This window comes from Salvelinus sp. IW2-2015, linkage group LG3 (genome assembly GCF_002910315.2).
Source record: "Salvelinus sp. IW2-2015 linkage group LG3, ASM291031v2, whole genome shotgun sequence".
NCBI classification, from domain to species: domain Eukaryota; kingdom Metazoa; phylum Chordata; class Actinopteri; order Salmoniformes; family Salmonidae; genus Salvelinus; species Salvelinus sp. IW2-2015.
The window spans coordinates 9,001,790-9,020,362 of record NC_036840.1 but is presented as its reverse complement, the minus strand read 5'-3'; the positions used below and the strand labels follow the sequence as shown (position 1 = coordinate 9,020,362).

General features: G+C 44.5%; 1 protein-coding gene across 1 annotated transcript in view; it reads right to left on the bottom strand.

The window, feature by feature from the left end:
* Positions 1-2,543: 2,543 nt before the first annotated feature.
* The window catches only part of LOC111950196 (cGMP-inhibited 3',5'-cyclic phosphodiesterase 3A-like), an 89,140-nt gene continuing 73,110 nt past the window's right edge, over positions 2,544-18,573 (bottom strand). Inside the window, exons 7-15 of the mRNA XM_023967607.2 lie at positions 18,369-18,553; positions 17,995-18,135; positions 15,495-15,606; positions 15,082-15,189; positions 14,104-14,315; positions 13,661-13,864; positions 13,211-13,372; positions 9,791-10,058; positions 2,544-9,282 (exon numbers count right to left, since the gene is read on the bottom strand). Of these exons, the coding sequence (XP_023823375.1) occupies positions 8,957-9,282; positions 9,791-10,058; positions 13,211-13,372; positions 13,661-13,864; positions 14,104-14,315; positions 15,082-15,189; positions 15,495-15,606; positions 17,995-18,135; positions 18,369-18,553 (1,718 nt within the window). The 3' untranslated portion in view covers positions 2,544-8,956. The remainder of the gene's footprint in view (positions 9,283-9,790; positions 10,059-13,210; positions 13,373-13,660; positions 13,865-14,103; positions 14,316-15,081; positions 15,190-15,494; positions 15,607-17,994; positions 18,136-18,368; positions 18,554-18,573) is intronic.

Sequence of the window (18,573 nt, the reverse complement as noted above, 5' to 3'; positions counted from 1 at the left end):
TGAGGGGGGTCTATAACAAGTGGCAACAGTGAGAGACTTATGTCTGGAAAGGTGTATTTTTAAAAGTAGAAGCTTGAACTGTTTGGGCACAAACCTGGATAGTTAGCCTGCAGAGTTCTGTCAATCTCTGCAGTAGATTGCAACTCCGCCCCCTTTGGCAGTTCTATCTTGACGGAACATGTTGTAGTTGGAGATAGAAATTTCAGAATTTTTGGTGGCCTTCCTAAGCCAGGATTCAGACACGGCTAGGACATCAGGGTTGGCGTAGTGTGCTAAAGCAGTGAATATAACACATTTAGGGAGGAGGCTTCTGATGTTAACATACATGAAACCAAGGCTTTTATGGTTACAGAAGTCAACAAATGAGAGCGCCTGGCGAATAGGTGTGATGCTGGGGGCTACATGCTGGGATAACCTGTACATCACCAGAGGAACAGAGGAGGAGTAGGATAAGGGTACGGCTAAAGGCTATAAGAACTAGTGCTTTGGGAACAGAGAATAAAAGGGGCAGAGTTCTGGGCGTGGTAGAATAGATAGAGTTACCAGAACAGAGTTCAAGTAACAGACACATCTCAACATCAACTGTTCAGAGGAGACTGCGTGGATCAGGCCTTCATGGTCGAATTGCTGTAAAGAAAACACTACTAAAGGACACCAATAAGAAGAAGAGACTTGCTTTGGCCAAGAAACACGAGCAATGGACATTAGACTGATGGAAATCTGTCCTTTGGTCTGATGAGTCCAAAGTTGAGATTTTTGGTTCCAACCGCCGTGTCTTTCTGAGATGCAGAGTAGGTGAACGGATGATCTTCGCATGTGTGGTTCCCACTGTGAAGCATGGAGCAGGAGGAGGTGTGATGTTGTGACAGTGCTTTGCTGGTGACACTGTAATTTAGTAATTTATTTAGAATTCAAGGCACACTTAACCAGCATGGCTACCACAGCATTCTGCAGCAATACACCATTCCACTTGGTTTGCGCTTAGTGGGACGATCATTTGTTTTTCAACAGGACAATGACCCAGCAGACCTCCAAGCTGTGTAAGGGCTATTTTACCAATAAGGAGAGTGATGGAGTGCTGCATCAGATGACCTGGCCTCCACAATCACCCGACTTCAACCCAATTGAGATGGATTGGGATAAGTTGGACCGCAGAGTGAAGGAAAAGCAGCCAACAAGTGCTCAGCATATGTGGGAACTCCTTCAAGACTGTTGGAAAAGCATTCCAGGTGAAGGTGGTTGAGAGAATGCCAAATGTGCAAAGTTTTCCTCAAGGCAAAGGGTGGTTACTTTGAAGAATCTCAAATATAAAATATATTTTGATTTGTTTAACACTTTTTTGGTTACTACATGATTCCATATGTGTTATTTCATAGTTTGGATGTCTTCACTATTACTACAATGTAGAAAATCGTAAAACAAAGAAAAACCCTTGAATGAGTAGGTGTGTCCAAACTTTTGGCTGGAATTGAACATGTGAGGGTAACTTGGTGTTAAGTGCTGCCTCAATCCCTTTGTCTTTGAGTCGAGACAACACAACCGCATTAAAAACTGCCAGATCACCATTATTTTAGATTAGTGAATGAGGAAATGAAGGGGTTACAGGTCAGGGTTCAACCCATGGCTGGCTGATCTGGCTGATCCCTATGGTGGAAGTGAGACCTGTTGATGTTAATTACCTTCAGCTCCACATAGCTCAGGTCTCAGGATCAAAAGACAGAGACCAGTGTGTTCGGCAGACCTGGGTTCAAATGATGTCTGTTCTTTTTCAAATACATTAGCTGAGTTTGATTGAGCTTGCGTGATGCAATGGAGCCAATGAAATAGTCTCAAAAGTGCAAACCCACCCATATGGCATCTCGCACTCCAGGCATACTCAATCTAACGATCAAAAAAGTACTTGACAGAAAACCAATACTGTTGGAACCCAGGTTGGTCTGGTGGATGGTGGCTAATCTGGTATAGAACGTGTTAAACCCCGGGCGTCAGAGTATAAAGCTACGCTTTAAGACAAATCCTCAACTAATGAGTCAGGCATAAGCTCGTAACATAGCCATCTTTTTTCTCTCTTTTAATCCCTCCATACTGACACGTCACTACTGTTTATATCTCAATAACATCTTATAACAGGGTGGGAAAAGAATGGGATCTTTCTAGTGTTAGTGTTACGTTCGTTGTCAATTGAATGAGACCAAAGCGCAGCGTGGAAAGTGTTCATCGTACTTTATAGATGAACACCAAAAAAACACCAAAATATAAACAAACGTAAAGATCTGTAGCACTAAACAGCAACTATACAAAGACAAGATCACACAAACTCAGGTGGAAAACAGGCTGCCTAAGTATGATCCCCAATCAGAGACAACGATAGACAGCTGCCTCTGATTGGGAACCATACCCAGCCAACAAAGAAATAGAACACCTAGATTGCTCACCCAAATCACACCCCGACCTACCCAAAAAGAGAAATAAAGAGACTCTCTAAGGTCAGGGCATAACAGTTAGGTTCTAGTTTTCAGAGTACAAACTCAACAGACACTATGAAAGCTTTAAACCAAGTTTATTCTGCCCAGAGGGTCAATACAGCTGCATTAGACAAAGCCATGGTGTCACCCGTGGTAGTGTATACATACCCCACCTTGGGTGGAGTCTCCTCCTCATCGCTACACATTGGATCCTTATTGCTAAGCAGGGAGCTAAGAGATCTGGGCCTTAAACGGTTCCTCCCCTTATCAGTACTGCCACATGTGACCGTTTTCCCTGCACTCAGCCCCTCCCAAACTTCATTTATGGCACCCCTCATGTCTCCTTTTATAACTAATGGTTAATAATAGTTAAAGCTCAAAAACCAAACCTATCACTAGTATGCTATGATGTTGCCAAAATTCATTTATTTAACTAGGCAAGTCAGTTAAGAACAAATTCTTATTTACAATGATGGCCTACCGAGGAACAGTGGGTTAACTGCCTTGTTCAGGGGCGGAACGATTTTTTTTACCTTGTCAGCCCGGGAATTCGATCCAGCAATCTTTCCGTTACTGGCCCAACACTCTAACGACMAGGCCACCTGCCACCCCTAATCAACTATGACTGTTGGCTTATCGGGTAGGCATAAATCAAACAAAATATTGAATGTATCAGTAACCTTGAGGACGTACCTGAGAAGTTGAAAGGCTTTTACATACTTCATGTTGACATAGTTAWATGAAATAGATAATGATGAAAAGATAAATGGAAGTCGAGGCAAAGAGACCACACATACGATTACCACAGCATTTAACTCATGTTATTCAGTYTTCACATTACAACATCCACATTGTTCAGCTAGTGACAATTTCTAATTATCTCAATATACTGTATATTTACTTTGTAATACATTATACCAAGAGGCACTTTCAGTAATTCTGGCCAAAAAGAAGCTACAGTATAGTGTCTAAATTACAAAAACAGTAAAAATAAATTAAGTTTATCTAAAAGACTTTTGTTGTCGTTTTAATTTGTTATATCTGTACAGCATGTATTTTGTACAAAATGGAACAATAAACCAGTAATAAAATGAAATACTTCACAAATACTGGTGAATCACACGTCTGTTTTCCCCATCCTATWGGTATTGCTACATGTGTTAAGTGCAAGATACAAGAGAGAAGAAACAGTAATAATTATTCAGTTTGTGAAGTGTCGCTAAAGATAAATATATAAAACAAATCTCGTATGTCTCATTTAAGAAGGTGTAAAGCTCGTTTGGTTCTCGTTGTGGCTAATATGTGAGCCGATGAAGATTATGGTAATCAGACATATGCCCACAAAGAGAGAGACATTTTGTTCATTCCCAATGGCACCCTATTCACTATACTGTATAGTGCACTACTTTTGACCAAAGCCATATGGGCCCTGGTCAATAGGGAGCCATTTAGGACACACACAGAATCTGGCAATAGCCTGAAAAAACATCACACAGGACAGAGTTAAAACATGAAGCAAAGGCAAAGTCTGCGGAAGGATGTTGGGCTTCAAACCGTGCCTGTTGTTGTTTAAACCACGGGAGGCTCAATGCTTTCAATGCCCAATTGCCCATGTTTGGTTCCTATTCTAGAGTTCCTGCTGCCCACTGATAGGGTGGAATTACGGGAATAGTAGTACTCTGAAAGAAATGTCAACAAGAGCATGTGACCACTATCACGTCCTTGTCAATTACTAAATGCCAAGATGTTATTCTTAATCTAAGGTTCGGTTCTGAATAGGATGTATTATGACCCACTTTGGAATTGCGTGTGAGCTCCCCTAGACAATTGCACATGACTTTGTAATTGCACGAGGCAGTCTACAGTTGGTGTGTGTGCGCGCATGTGTGTGTATGCGCGTATGAGTGTGTGAGCTCCCCCCCCCCAGCTCAGACAGATGGAATCAGAGCAAACAGAACTAACCTCTCCTCTGATAGGTGGTTACATGAATAACCGTGTTCTCACACACATYTAACCGCGACACATACTGTAGAATCTCCATCACATACCAGTTACATAGCTGACCTTTGCAAATTAGGAATAAACACAGCCCTTCGGTAATACCACAAAACAAAAATCCCTACATAACTAACCTTTACAGAAATGTGAAAATGTGATCAAAACAACTCAATGGAAACATAAGTTTAAAATATAAATCCTGGGTGTGTTTTGAACAACACGCATGTAGAAATAGAGGGATAAAAAAAAGAGAGATGAAGAAGGAAGAAATGTTCTGGAGGACAAACATTTGAAGGGTTTTTGTCTTTAGGCGCTCAGAGGACTGTCAGACCATGCTGTCAAGCTGGCAAACACACACACATAGGGTGCCATTTGAGACACAGCGAGTGTCACTTAAAGACAAACCAATTATCCGCTATGACACACAGCCCTCTCTCATCTCTCTCTCTCTTCTGCTGCTGTCCCTCCCTTCCCTCTCCCGCTGCCTCCCTGCACTGTATCCGTGTGTCAGGGACGCACAGTGCTGTTGCCAAGGGTCATATCAATCCTGTGTTTACCGATACAGAGGGAAGCTAGCATGCAACAACAGACGAGAAGGCGGGAGGTAGAGGACAAAGTGTAAAGGATGAATCATTGTTCCAAGACCCAGCATCTGAAAGGCCCTCACCATATTTCCCAACATGTGGACTCCTTTTCTCCACAGCTCAATTAAGGAACAGCGTAAAATTCCAGACTCGTCTCTCTCCATCTCCCATCCACCTCTAGTCTGCATGGAAACCAAGCAGTGGGGAAACGGATGTTTCTAGAAATCCATGTTGAGATATATACCACTCCAAAAGCTATCTGAAATCACAGTTGGTGACGGAACTCATTGGTTAGGTGTTGTCAGACTTGAATAGGTACAGTGGAAGTGTGGTCACATCGAGGAATTAGAGATGGACTAGTCATACATACTAGGAAGAGCAATATATTGCTGTCCTACCATAGTAGCTTATTAATGTTGGCCACCAAATCACATTCACAATACCCCTTGAACAAATGCTCCCGCAGAACAGGCACGCATCCACACATGCACGCACACAGGTCATCATAGGCTGTGAATATTGCTTTTGCATTCACTCCATTGCGTCTGTTACTGTTCAGTTCCCCCTAGGCCACGCTGAAATCGTGAAAGGCCTTATTCAGATGAGGCAGTGACTCAGCAGATGTATAGGTCAGGGGTTGACTAGCAATGTCTGATTCCTCTTCTCTGTATCGTTTAATATGGGCCAATAACTATTTTAACGATTCACGCAACCACCTGGCCCCTAGCCCATCACAAGATGTTATGTCAGCTACAACACTAAATGCTACTGTTAAATAATGACCCATAACAGATCACACAACAAAGAGGTTGGTGTTTGAGAGAGAGAGATATAGAGAGAGATCACGAAGTGCAACTCAAACGCTTCAGATACAGATTAAGTGTCAGTATTGCTTTAAACATTGTCATCCCACAAATAATTTTTCCTGATAATATTACCGGCTACAACAATCTGTTAAGGGTAGAATCTTCAAGGAGAACCAGACAGGCAGAAAGACGAAGGGACAGACATACATTTTAATTGGCTCCTCATTCAAAGTGCCGTTTTCACAGACACCATCAGTGAACAGAAAAGAGACATCTGACCAACCTCAGAAAACCCCACAAACGCTTCTCTTCCGCCCCTCTTCATCTCCCTTTCTCTCTCATCCCCTTCCTTCTCCTATACCATTCTCTCTTATCCGCTTCTCTCTCTCTCTCTCATATCCTCTTCACTTCCCTCTCTCCTCTCCTGTTTCCTCTACCTTTCCCTCTCATCCTTCTGTCACCACCAATTTGTCTCTCTCTGGATATCAAACGGGGCTATGGAGCAATGGACAGCCACGGGGAGCCCAGCACTGACTGCAGCATGCTGCCTGGCTCAGGCTGGCTGGCTAGTCCACCTGGGCTGTGTCCCAAATAGCACCCTTTTCCCTATATACTGCACTACTTTGACCAGGGTCCATAGGACTATGGTGAAAAGTAGTGCACTATATAGGGAATAGGGTGCCTTTCCGGTCACACACCTGCTTAGGCCTGATCTGCCTGGTCATGTCATGGGAGCTGCCCTGGGCTAGGAGCTGGATGGATAGGGAGAGATGGGATAGCTGCAGGTAGATGTATCATCTGATAGCTACAATGGGGTAGCTACAGTTCAACCATGTTGGCCTTCTTCGACAGGTGCTTGAACCAGTTGGACCTATGGTTGAAATGTTGAAACTATCAGAAAGTTAATAAATACATCACTTATTTGTGGGAGTCAGCAAACACACACTAAGCAGACATCGGCCTTTCTTGGTATGGATATTTTTACTGCATTCTCTTTCTTCACACTTTTGTTTGCTTTGCATTCAGCCCCATGCGTGATTCACCATGTTCTATAGAGCAGCACAGTCTCTCTGTGGGTATGTGGAGTATATCTGTAACCGTGTTCTCTTGGTTGAACCTCAGGGCCCCTCCGCATCTCCTTCAAGGCTTTCCAAGGGCCACCCAGCAATTAACTTTCTTTGATCACTTGACTAGCTGAAAGCTATTCCAAGGCCTGTTATCATTTCAGCCTGATGGAGAAAAAGATGATATCCCAGAGTTCAATAGAAAATGCCGGGTTATGACTGTAACCTTGGTTCTCCGAAGGAACTGAGTGAGACAGCTCACTCGATGGGGAATTATGCTCGCTGAAGAGACTGAGAGAATCTGTGTACTTTCGACATTGCCTCTCTTGGCTGAACTGCCTGTCAGGGTATTGGGTGGTAGATCCCATTGTGAGAGAGCACAGAAACACAGGCTAGAGGTCAGTGTCCTGTCAAAAGAGTTTTACGAGAGAGTTCTACAAAATAGTTTATCAATGAAGACGGCTGTAGAGAACCTTTCAAAAAGGTGAATCTCTTTTTCAGTGTCATGGTCAGATTGACTTCCACAGATGAATCCAAATATGAATGCTTCTTCTCCAGCGAGGTGGTACACGTACTCATCTACTGGGTCAAAAGGCTATGAAGAGAGAGAAAAAATCTGCACTTATTAAACATCTTACATTGGAATACGTAACTAGGCTTCTGAATAATAGAAAGATCGAACTCTATAAGAAACCGTGTGATTCAGATTCAAAGTGATTCCCTTTGTAGTGTGCAGATAATCAAAGTACAGGGTACGTAAAATAAGAAAGGCAACAAAATAAAAGTCCCGCGCCATATTTAAAAAAACACAAAKGCCACCGAGAGTGAATATCTTACGGCAAATGTTAATAAAAATAAGAACGCAAAACCACAAACCAATAAAACAAATGAAAGAACAATCACTTGTGTTGGTTGAAGCAACAATGACAAAGGGTACAAGGACACTGTGATGAGGGCTCTGCGTTGGGTCCCATTGGGCAGACGTCAATTCGATGCCAATTTCACTGTGGCTCAACGTAATTTCATTGAAACGACGTGGAAACAACATTGATTCAACCAGTCTGTGCCCAGTGGGGCGTGTCAGTGTTCCTGAGTCCTGTGGAACTGCYTAGGAGTGAGAGGAGAAAAAAAGAGCCTGAATGACTGACACAAAAGTGAAGAGAGTGAAAGAAAGAAAGACAGAAAGAAAGAAAAAAAAACATGGTAAAATTGGGAACGAGGAGAGAGATGAAGAATGTGATGAAACACTGTGCTGTGGATTTTTCCCATGACTGAGTATAAAGCTTTTTTCAGAGCTACAGGGTTCTATGTTAGACTTCCCATTCCCTCTTCCTGGGGTAGCTAGCAAATCTTCTGATGGGTTTGTGTGTGTGTGTGAGTGTGTGTTTGCCTCCATGCGTGTGTGTGAGCACACTCTGTATCAACACTGGCCCTCCTCTCCCCAGTCCTCAGTCCTCTCCTCGCTCCCTGAGAACCAACACAGAGCGGACACAGCTTTTTCCCGCACTTTCATCTCATTGTCCTCAGGAGCTAGTGTTTGTACTGTCTATTCAGTACAGTCCACTTTGTACACCTTGGTTCTGTGAGGGCGGTCAGGTGGATGCGGACCACTAGTATGGCCGGCTGTGTCTTGAGGCTGGCAGTGGGGTCAGTGTTCTGTGGGCCCGTATTGCGTTGTGGGCACCTCGTCAAGGAGAGGGATTCTGAAATGGAAACCTGATCCAATATAGTACGTATGTAAAACAATAAATCCCAACTCATCCTCAGCTTCCCCTCCCTCCACCTTSTTTTCTTTAGGCACATGTTACTCCAAACTTCTACAGTGTTGTGTCTAAGTGATTTCCTGGCAACCAAATATCAGGGGCTGCGTCTCAAACAACACCCCYATCCCTGTATAGTGGACTAGTTTTGGCCAGCTAGTGCACCACATGGGGAATAGGGTATATTTTCTGACAAGAGTCAGAAAGTCTATTTGGGAGAGGGTATGAGTTTGTATAAATGTTCCATTTCCTGATCTTCAAGGGTCAAAGATAATCCTCTCACTCCAACTCCTCCTCCCTTTTCTCTGCAGTCTCTGATTGCTCGACCACTTCCTCTTCCTCCGCAAGCCCCGTCTCTTCCCCTTCTGTCTCCTCTCCCTGGCCATCTATTGGCTCCTCCTTACTGGCTGGCTCATCCTCCTCCTCGTGGATGGCTGTGATTGGCTCGGCGGGGTTGCTGAGGCAGTTAGGCGCCTCTCTGTCCGGTGTGTCCCGGGTTTCCGAGGCGATGACTCTTGTCCACATTTRGTGGTTGTCCAGAAGGTGCTGAGTGATGGGACAGAACACTCTCCTCCTGCTCTTCTTAAGCTTCACCACGTGCTTCTCTGTAGGGGGAAAAAATCCCTCAGAACAAAACCTACTACATCTCTACCCCCTTATACTGTACATGCAAACCCTTATCAATACAACCTCTGGACAGGGGTTACAAAGCAGGGTCTGATAACCTGGGAAGACCAAATACACTTAAGGCAGACCAGGTAGCCTCGTGTATTTGAGGCTTCTGCATCTACTGCTAATTACAAACCGGGTCGTTTGGGTCTTGGATGCTTATTGGCTGACTTGGTTTACTGTTCTATTAATGTTGGTAACCAGCTTATAATAGCATTACGGCACCGCAGTGTTTGTGTTATATGGCCAATATACCACGGCTAAGGGCTGTATCCATGCCAATATACCTTATTGCTTAAATCCACTACATGCATTATTGATGGGCACTATATCAACAACTCAATACCTGGGCCATTTCAAGCTGAGCTTTGATTTCAACAGGTTTCTGTTAACGGAGTTCTTTCAACTCAAAGAAGTTCAACATGAACGTCAACATGCTCTTACGGGAACTCTCAGAGCTAGTCGACGCATCCTCCTCTGCTGTATCCTCCTCTTCCTCCTCTGTCTCTCGTTCCCCCACCTCCTCTCCCTCCGTCCTCCGTGCGTCGGCGGGGTCGACCCAGTTCCCCGGCATGAGGGCGGCGGAGTCGTAGGAGGAACAGAGCGGCCCCACYATGTGRGTGATGAAGGACTCCTGGAGCTTGGCGAGCTGTGGCGCAGAGCGGTCCATGAAGGGGCTGATGGGAAGGCCCAGACTCGACTCCTCATCGCCCTGAGGAGTGGTGCATTATGGGTAAACATGGCAGAATGTTAGATATAAGCGTCTGAAAACCCACCTCTTCACAGAGTATTTTGATTAATCCCACAGCACCCCCCTCTCAACCCCACACCCCCCAAAAAATATAATAACCTTGATTTTATTAAACACTTGTACTTGTCTTTTCATACTAGCACGGACTTTTCTGATAGCTACTTTACTGAGAAGAAATGTACTTACATTGACTGTGATATATGGTTGTRTCACCTAGCTATCTTAAGATGAATGCAGTGCACTAACTAAGTCGCTCTGGGTAAGCACTTCTGCTGAATGACTAATGTAAATATAATATCAATGACCTCTTTACGTCACCATTTGGCACTGAGGAAAGTCAATCAATCAATCAATCAATCAACCAGCCAATGACATGAGGGAAATTAGACTCAAATGCAGGGCGTCACAGCTAAGGTACTAATACACAGAGAGAGAAAATGACCTTCAGAAATGATGTAAAACTACATTCAACTGCATTCTAACTGATGGTCGAAAACATATCAACATTTGTAACMCTCTCATTTTGTTCACCAGKCCGTCTCAGTCTCTAAGCTGGTAAACCAACGGCAACCGCCAGCGCGCAGAGCCTGTGGGATTAGCTACTGAATAATCAAAGCTTCAAACTGGGTCAAGAACATAAACAGCAAAACACACACGTCTATCCAGCTAGAGGAAGCCTACAAGTTCATCTATAGGTCCAGTATTGGCTGACTGACAAGATCACGTATACACATGTATAGCAAAGTAATATATAGCCGGATACATATATATGTGTCTGTTGACGTCAGGGGCTTATACACATCGAAGTGGACCGCAGCAGGCAAGGTCTCTTGTTGCCATAGTAACCAGCGGAGCTTTCGTCAGTCAGTGCAGTGGACTGAAATGAGTGTCTGAAGTGAAGAGGGAGAGAGAGAGAGAGGGGGAAAAAGAGAGAGAGGTGCTACTCTAGAGCAGAGGGGCGTGTTGAACCATTAAAACATCTTCTAAAGACAGGTGTCAAGGAGAAGGTAAAGTTACAACTTAACCACTGATACAGGGTCAGATCTTTAAGATGTTTTCACTGTGTTAATGGTCAGCGTTAGGATTGTGGGTATTCTCCAACTGACCTTAGTGTGTGTGTGTGTGTGTGTGTGTGTGTGTGTGTGTGTGTGTGTGTGTGTGTGTGTGTGTGTGTGTGTGTGTGTGTGTGTGTGTGTGTGTGTGTGTGTTCCCCTGTGTGTTATTCGTGTGCATGTCTTGGCGTATAGTGCAGTCAGTGCAGTTGAGTGCTCTGTGATCTGATGTGTGGCTGCTGCTGCATCTCTGTCTGTGTGAATGACGACTGTCACTGATGACACAAGTAGGTCAGCTGAACTGCAGTACAACAACACTTCCTCTCTCTATCTTTTTCTCTCTCTCCTCCCCGTCTTTCCCTCTCTCCCTTTCACTTCCCTGTCTTCGTGTCTTTCCCTCCCCCTTTATCTTTCTCTCTCTTCCTCCCTCTCTCTCTCTCTCCAAGGACGCAAGCAGGTCTGACATTTGAACGAGGGTTTGGGTTTTTATCATTGAGTGAGCTCAGGCGTTTGAAGAGACAGACAGACTGCGCTGTCAATCACAGTAGCACTGATTATAACCTACACCCTTGGTGCTCCTATCACTGTAGAGTGACATATTGTGCATTTTGTTTGTCAACACATCAACAATCTAATTGTCTCTCCATCAATGCCAGGGATCCCATTTTGAATAGATGATGCATTATGCAGTACATTGCCTACATACAAGGACGGTATGTGTCACATCAACACTACTGATAAAGAAACAGAACAACAAAAGTAATTCAACATTTCACATTATTCCTCACAGTCAATTAATAAAACCTCTCATTGAGTTCCCCCCAACCAGTCCACGTATTATATGGTCAACTAATCATCAAGCCACTCATTAGTTAAAAGTGTTAGTTCTGAAATACATCAAATAAGTGGACTGACTTGGGGTACCCAAGGATAGGTCTGGGAAACACTGGCATAGAATATTCCGGAACTGGTAGACCCAGTATGGCCACGATTCCACATCAGAGAACTTTGATTTGAATGGGAGTATCCATTGGTTCTATCTATTCTGATGGGAATCGTATTAACGGCCATTGTTTACGTTGCCCATGCATCGTCAATGGGCCACGTGGTGCATTCTGGGCAATTCTGGGACAAGAAGAGCACTCCTTCAATGAGTGAATGGGAYWCAATTGGGCGCTAGTTCAAAACCCCAACGTAAGCATMAATTARGTAAACAATAAGTACAACATTAKAAATCTTTCCGAGATGTGAGATAATTTACTTTGTCTCTGCAATATCGTATAGCTTTGGAATCGTGACATTAGGTACTTTTGAGGAAAATAGGCAGGTTTCTCGACTCATACCCGGTCTTTTAGAAGGGATTGCATGACGATTAGCTTAGCAACCACGTGACACAGCATGACAATGTGACGGCCATTGTTTAGATTGGTCGACAGTCTGCCGGGTGGGGCGTTACACGCTCCTCCATTCATTGCCCAATGGGATTCCTATCTCCTCCTTTCTCTAATATATATGCCTACACGCTGATCGCTTTCTGACCTCTTAGAGTCGCTCTTCCTGATCAGCGGTGTGGTTGCTAGGCACTCGTCCATCTCTGACCAATGAGCAGCATTGCTACTGGAGAGTGGGCTGTTTCCAGGCACCTGTACCTCTTCACACTGGGCAGAACTGTGATGGACTCATGAAGTGGCCCGCCTTCTATTTTAGTCCCAAGTGGAACACATTTCAATGTAATTTGATGGAGAAATATAATGGCCCCTCTACACCCTCTCAAGTCTGTCATAGCTATTTATGCAGAAGGTAGTGTAATGACCATTTCATGATCAGGCAGAAAACTATCTGTATTTCAGTCTTCTCGATGAAGCATTGTGGACAAAGGTCAAATTTGGAGTACAGTATCCCTTTCCTGCATTGAGGTATGTTTTCTGATGCACATCTCACGCCGGCTCCACGGTGTCTTACTGTAACCATGATTGCATTCTGACCCCAGTGCAGCTCAGTGTAAACAAGCGTAACGGTAGGGTCGGTATCTTCTGGCAAARCTAGACCTAATAGATGTACCTGTTCATAGAACTCATTGACGATGCCCTCGGTCCACTGTAGATGCAAGTCCTTGTGTTTCAGTGGGCCGTTGATGTCCGCCAGTTTGATGCACATCTGACACACCAGCAACCGGTCYTTCTCATTGGACCAGTCAATTCCCGAACAGCCATCATCACCCACCTGGAGAGAAGCAAGGGTTAAATGAKTCTCAAATGTCTTTCCTTGTGTRCTCACATCCTCTATSCCTACRTCCTTTCAACCTATCAGAGAGAAGCYAGGAGAGCATAAGAGGAAAAGTTCTGAGTAAACAAACCTCAGATCTTCTCCTACAGGCTTGTTACTGACATACTGTAAGTTGTCAGTCACCAGAGAAAATGACACAGCGCTTCAGTCCATTCAGCTGTAGATACGTTGTACATCAAAGAGAAATGTAGAGATTAGAAGCTCATGACCATTTGTTGTGTTTACCTTGGCGTTGAACTCRGCCAGGAAGTCAAAGTGTTTCTTGAGGTCGGTGGCGAGGATGGCCTCGATGACCAGGAAGCGGAAGCGTTTGAACTCCACATGCTCCAGGTTGCCCAGGAAGTTGTACTCTGGCCGGGACATGAACAGGTTCCAGGCCGACGCAGCGTGGTGGTTCTCTAACACCGAGCGGTCGTTATATAGCACGGCCTACAGGGGGAGACAGAGAGCAACATGTCACTCATTAGTTATCYTTGGTGCATCTCAGTGGTCCCTTTGTCTTCCTACATTTATCTCTTCAGTGATCTGAGAAGAACACAAGATATGAAAGTATTATTGGTGGACATCTACCGGGACTTTGCTTTCACCTTTCCAGTTCCTTTAGTTAGATCCATCCATCCATCCTCTCCCTCTCTTCTTCCTCCCTCCTTCCCTCTCTCCCTTCCTACCTGAGGAGCGCTAGTCGCCACGAGGAAGGCGTTGGTCCGTCCAGGGTGGTCGTAGTCGTGCATGGCTGCAGCCACATACAGAGCCATGAGCTCCAGTGACGGGATGAGGCCAGACAGACATCCATAACCCTCCTCCATCACCGCAGACATCTTAGAAACCAGGAACCCTGTATGGCCTATATGGCTTGGGGTGAGGAGCCCACTGTCAGAGTCTGGGGACACACACACACACACAGGGATAGAAGGGTCAGAGAGATAAATGAGGTGAGGGGTGATGGACATTGTCATAACAAATCAGAAAKTTTAGCACAAAACACTTGGGTCAATGGGTGTTGTGTGTGCGTGTAAGTGTGTGCGCYCGTTAGCGTGCTAATGTGTGGGCAAATGTGTGTATGGGATGACATGAGCATCAGAAAACAACATGAATGACAGACAGCCAGCCACCCTGCCCCTCAGCCATCAGAGTAGGCCATCTGCCAGCCCAGTCAGACAGGTTGTGTAAAGAACAAACAGGTCAAGACCAGCGTGTTGACATTGGTGTCTGTTGTATTCCTCTGGAAGAGATAGGCTTCTATGGAACAGCTCTACATAGAGAACGAGAGGTAAAAGAACTGTCGATGACCATGAACTAACGGTCATCTGATCTCARTGGAAACATTGTTCTGGGAACTTCCACAGCCTCCGGTCTGCAAACTGTACGGCTGATGTAAGACAATATTATGCCATTTCACATAAGCTACTGATGTGGTTGGTGTGTATGAATTAATACACAGCAGCTAATTGAGCCCCAGAAGGATGCCATCAGCAACAAGCATACAACAGTAGGCTTATAGACATAGGATATTAGCCTCCGTTGGAACACAAAGGAATGGAGAGTGGAGGAAAGGAGTGTGCACACACGCGTGTGTGTGTGTGTGGTTGTGTGTGTCCGTGCATGTGTGTACGCTTGTATTTGCATATGCGTGTGTGTGTCCTCACCAGAATCTGAGCTGTGGTCTGTGAGGTGGTTGGGCAGGCCTGGCACGGCCTGGGTGGTGAGGTACCACACGGCATGGAGCACGTCAGTGGCATGGATCCTGTTGTGGTCTGCATGGAGAGGGAGAGGAGATGCCAACTGTAATACTAACTTAGTCCACTGGATGATAATGAGACCTCACAAACCATACAGAAACAGGTGGCGGTAGAGGGAACAGAACGTGCTGTGATTGCATTGAGAAAGCCAARACCTCCCTCTTGTGGATAGAATAGGCAGTGCTACCGCCACAGCTGCACAGAGTTTGGATTACGGTAGTTTCAATTAAATGTTTTTGATATTCTTGAGTACTTGATGTAACTGTGTGTGCATTTTCAAAGCATATTCTCATAGATGATTGATGGTAACGTTTGCTCACATGGGATGTCCCTGTATCCGTTCTCCAGAGCATGGAAATAGTTCATGAACTCCTTGACAGGAATCTTGAACGTCTCAAACAGTTCCGTGTCCTCAAACAGGCGGTAGGAAACCTGGAACACACATAGATCAGCCTTATCCCATCCACCTAGTTAGTCTCTTCACACCTGAAGCTGTGATCTGCTCATGGGTCTTTCCCCGAAATGAGTCCCCTTTGTGTCACTTTGATATATTAAGTAGAAATTGTGCACCAATATTGAATTAAAAGCCTGTTATATTAAATCAAGTGCACTTTAATATAGACCAAATGGAAAATTCAATACATCTGATTGTTTTATACGATTAAAGACTTTCTGCAAAATTCTGCATTTTGACATGTCCCTCTGTGTATAACCGTGTGAGAACTTTGGGTCGACAAGGGAGGGGTGGGTGGAGAAAGTGATTTTTTCCCACGCTACAGAAGGCTATATAGGTCCACTAATACAGGACTAGTAAAGGCCCAGTGCACAACTCCAGCACCCCTACTTCCTGCGGCTATGCCTCTGTGCACCGTCTGTGACTTCTAGCAAGATTTTAACTCACTTAARCCCAAAATGTTCACCATCATTGTAAAACCGTAGTTACTTTGTCGCTTCGATAAAGTCATTTCTAAAGCTTATTTTTTATTTCATGTGATTAAGGTCAGCCCTGTTAAGTGAACTGAATTCTCGTTTTAATATGGTAAAAATATTCCTTTTAAATATTTGTTTCAAAAGAAAAATGTAACATTTAATAATCAAATCATAGTGTAAAAGTAACTTTCCAGTGAAAAACTAATTTTTAAATGTATAATCTGTTTCCTCATAACCGATCAATGTTGTTGACTCATCCTATACTCGTATTTGTGGCCAAAGCATAAATTGGAGAAGAAAAACACATCGTCAACCCTGTTACGGTCAACCGTGTTACGGTCAACCCTGAAACAGTCAACCATGTTACGGTCAACCCGGTTACTTTATTTGGCACTTAATAAAGTTATTATCTATGCATAGTCACTTTAATAACTCTACCTACATGTACATATTACCTCAACTACCTTGACACCGGTGCCCCCGCACATTGACTCTGRCCGGCACCCCCTGTATATAGCCACATTATTGTTATTTACTGCTGCTCTTTAATTATTTAATTCTTATCTCTTACTTTTCTTTTAGGTATTTTCTTAAATACCTAAAAGCCCTTAATTGTTGGTTAAGGGCTTGTAAGTAAGCATTTCACTGTAAGGTCTACACCTGCTGTATTCGGCGCARGTGACAAATACAATTTGATTTGATATTATAGTAATTTTTTTATGAACCTCTTGAGATGAGAACATGTTTTTTATTAAGTTGAACATGTGCTATTCATGACAGAATGTTAAAATTAGGTGAAATAGAAAGTTGTTTGAACTCATTTCGTGGAACGACCCTAATGCCGTCTTGGTTTACAGTACACTGCAATTCCAATTACTTGTAACTACTGTTTCAACCAGTAGATGGGAGTGTAATCCCACCCATATCTCACAGTGCTTTATTCACAGGCATCCCTCCATGGACAAATTGGTGAGTGGATTCCTCTGTCTATCAAAGCCCCTAAGTTATGGAATAGCTGTTCCTGTCATGTAAGAGGGGCAGACACCATTGAGGCTTTTACATCACGTTTAAAACCCCACCTTTCTAGCTTGGCCTTTAATCAGTGACTGTTTTAACATCATATGTGTTTTATGTTCTTTTTATTCATACTTTTTACTGCTTCCTGTTTGCTTTAACTATTTTTCATTGCATTGTCGTAATGGATTTTCTTAATTGTGTTGCGATTTTAAATGCATTTTAAATCAAGTTTGATTTAAAGTCTGAGCCATTCTCTCTTGGTTCACGGTGGACTGTTTTCACCACAGTATTCTTACCTGTTCACCTATCCATACCTGGATGGGTCTGGGTTTTTCTCACTTGGCTCTACAGTAGCTAACCTTACCTGGCTGAGGATGCAGCCTAATCTCCACCCGGTTGAAAACTATACTCACCTAGCTAAGTCTCACCTGTTCTCACGTGACTAAGGCTGTATCTATCCTTACCTGGTTGAGGATGCAGCCAGACTGTCAGTGTGTCTCCTCCGCCAGGTTGAAGATGTGCTGTTCTCACCTGTACTCACTGGTTGTCACCTGGCTGTAGCCTGTTCTCACCTGGCTGAGGCCTGTTCTCATCTGGCTGAGGCCTGTTCTCACCTGGCTGAGGCCTGTTCTCACCTGGCTGAGGCCTGTTCTCACCTGGCTGAGGCCTGTTCTCACCTGGCTTGTGAGGCCTGTTCTCACCTGGCTGTGGCCTGTTTCTCAACCTGGTCGTGCTCTGTTCTCCCTGGCTGTTGGCCTGTTCTCACCTGGCTGTGGCTGTTCTCAACCTGGCTGTGGCCTGTTTCTCACTGGCTGTGGCCTGTTCTCGACCTGGCTGTGGCCCTGTTCTCACCTGGCTGAGGCCTGTTCTCACCTGGCTGAGGATGCATCCTGAGCGGCCGTGTGTTTTCTCCACCAGGTTGAAGATGGGGAAGTTCCAGCTGTTGAGTTGAGTCATCAGAGGATCCAGCTCTGACAACACCAGAGGCTCTGGGGCCAGGATAGACTGTGTGTCCTAGAGGTCAGGGGTCAGYATCAAGGGTCATTTCAAGTGGCTATGGCTAATAGTATGTTACAAGTAGGGTAGTGCACTATATAGGGAAATAGCGTGTTATTTGGCATTTGCTCTTCGAATCAAATGCATCATTTCATAATGTGTTGATTGATTGATATTGCAGCCATGAAATGTTTAGCATATTTGTAGACCCATTTTCATTCCACTCAATGCATTTCTATAGAGGAACCTACTTCTGGAGGTGGCATTAGGGGTTGCAGGACGATGCCCTCAGGCTGGTACGACCTGCACCCGTCCTGGGTGTCCGAGGGCTTCTTGGCCCCCTCCCCGTCCTCCTCGTTCTGTGCAAAGTCACTGCTGTCACTGTGGTTGGTCTCGTAGGTGCTCTCACAGTCTGACGACGCCACTGCCGGGTCATCTTATAGGACAGGACAGATC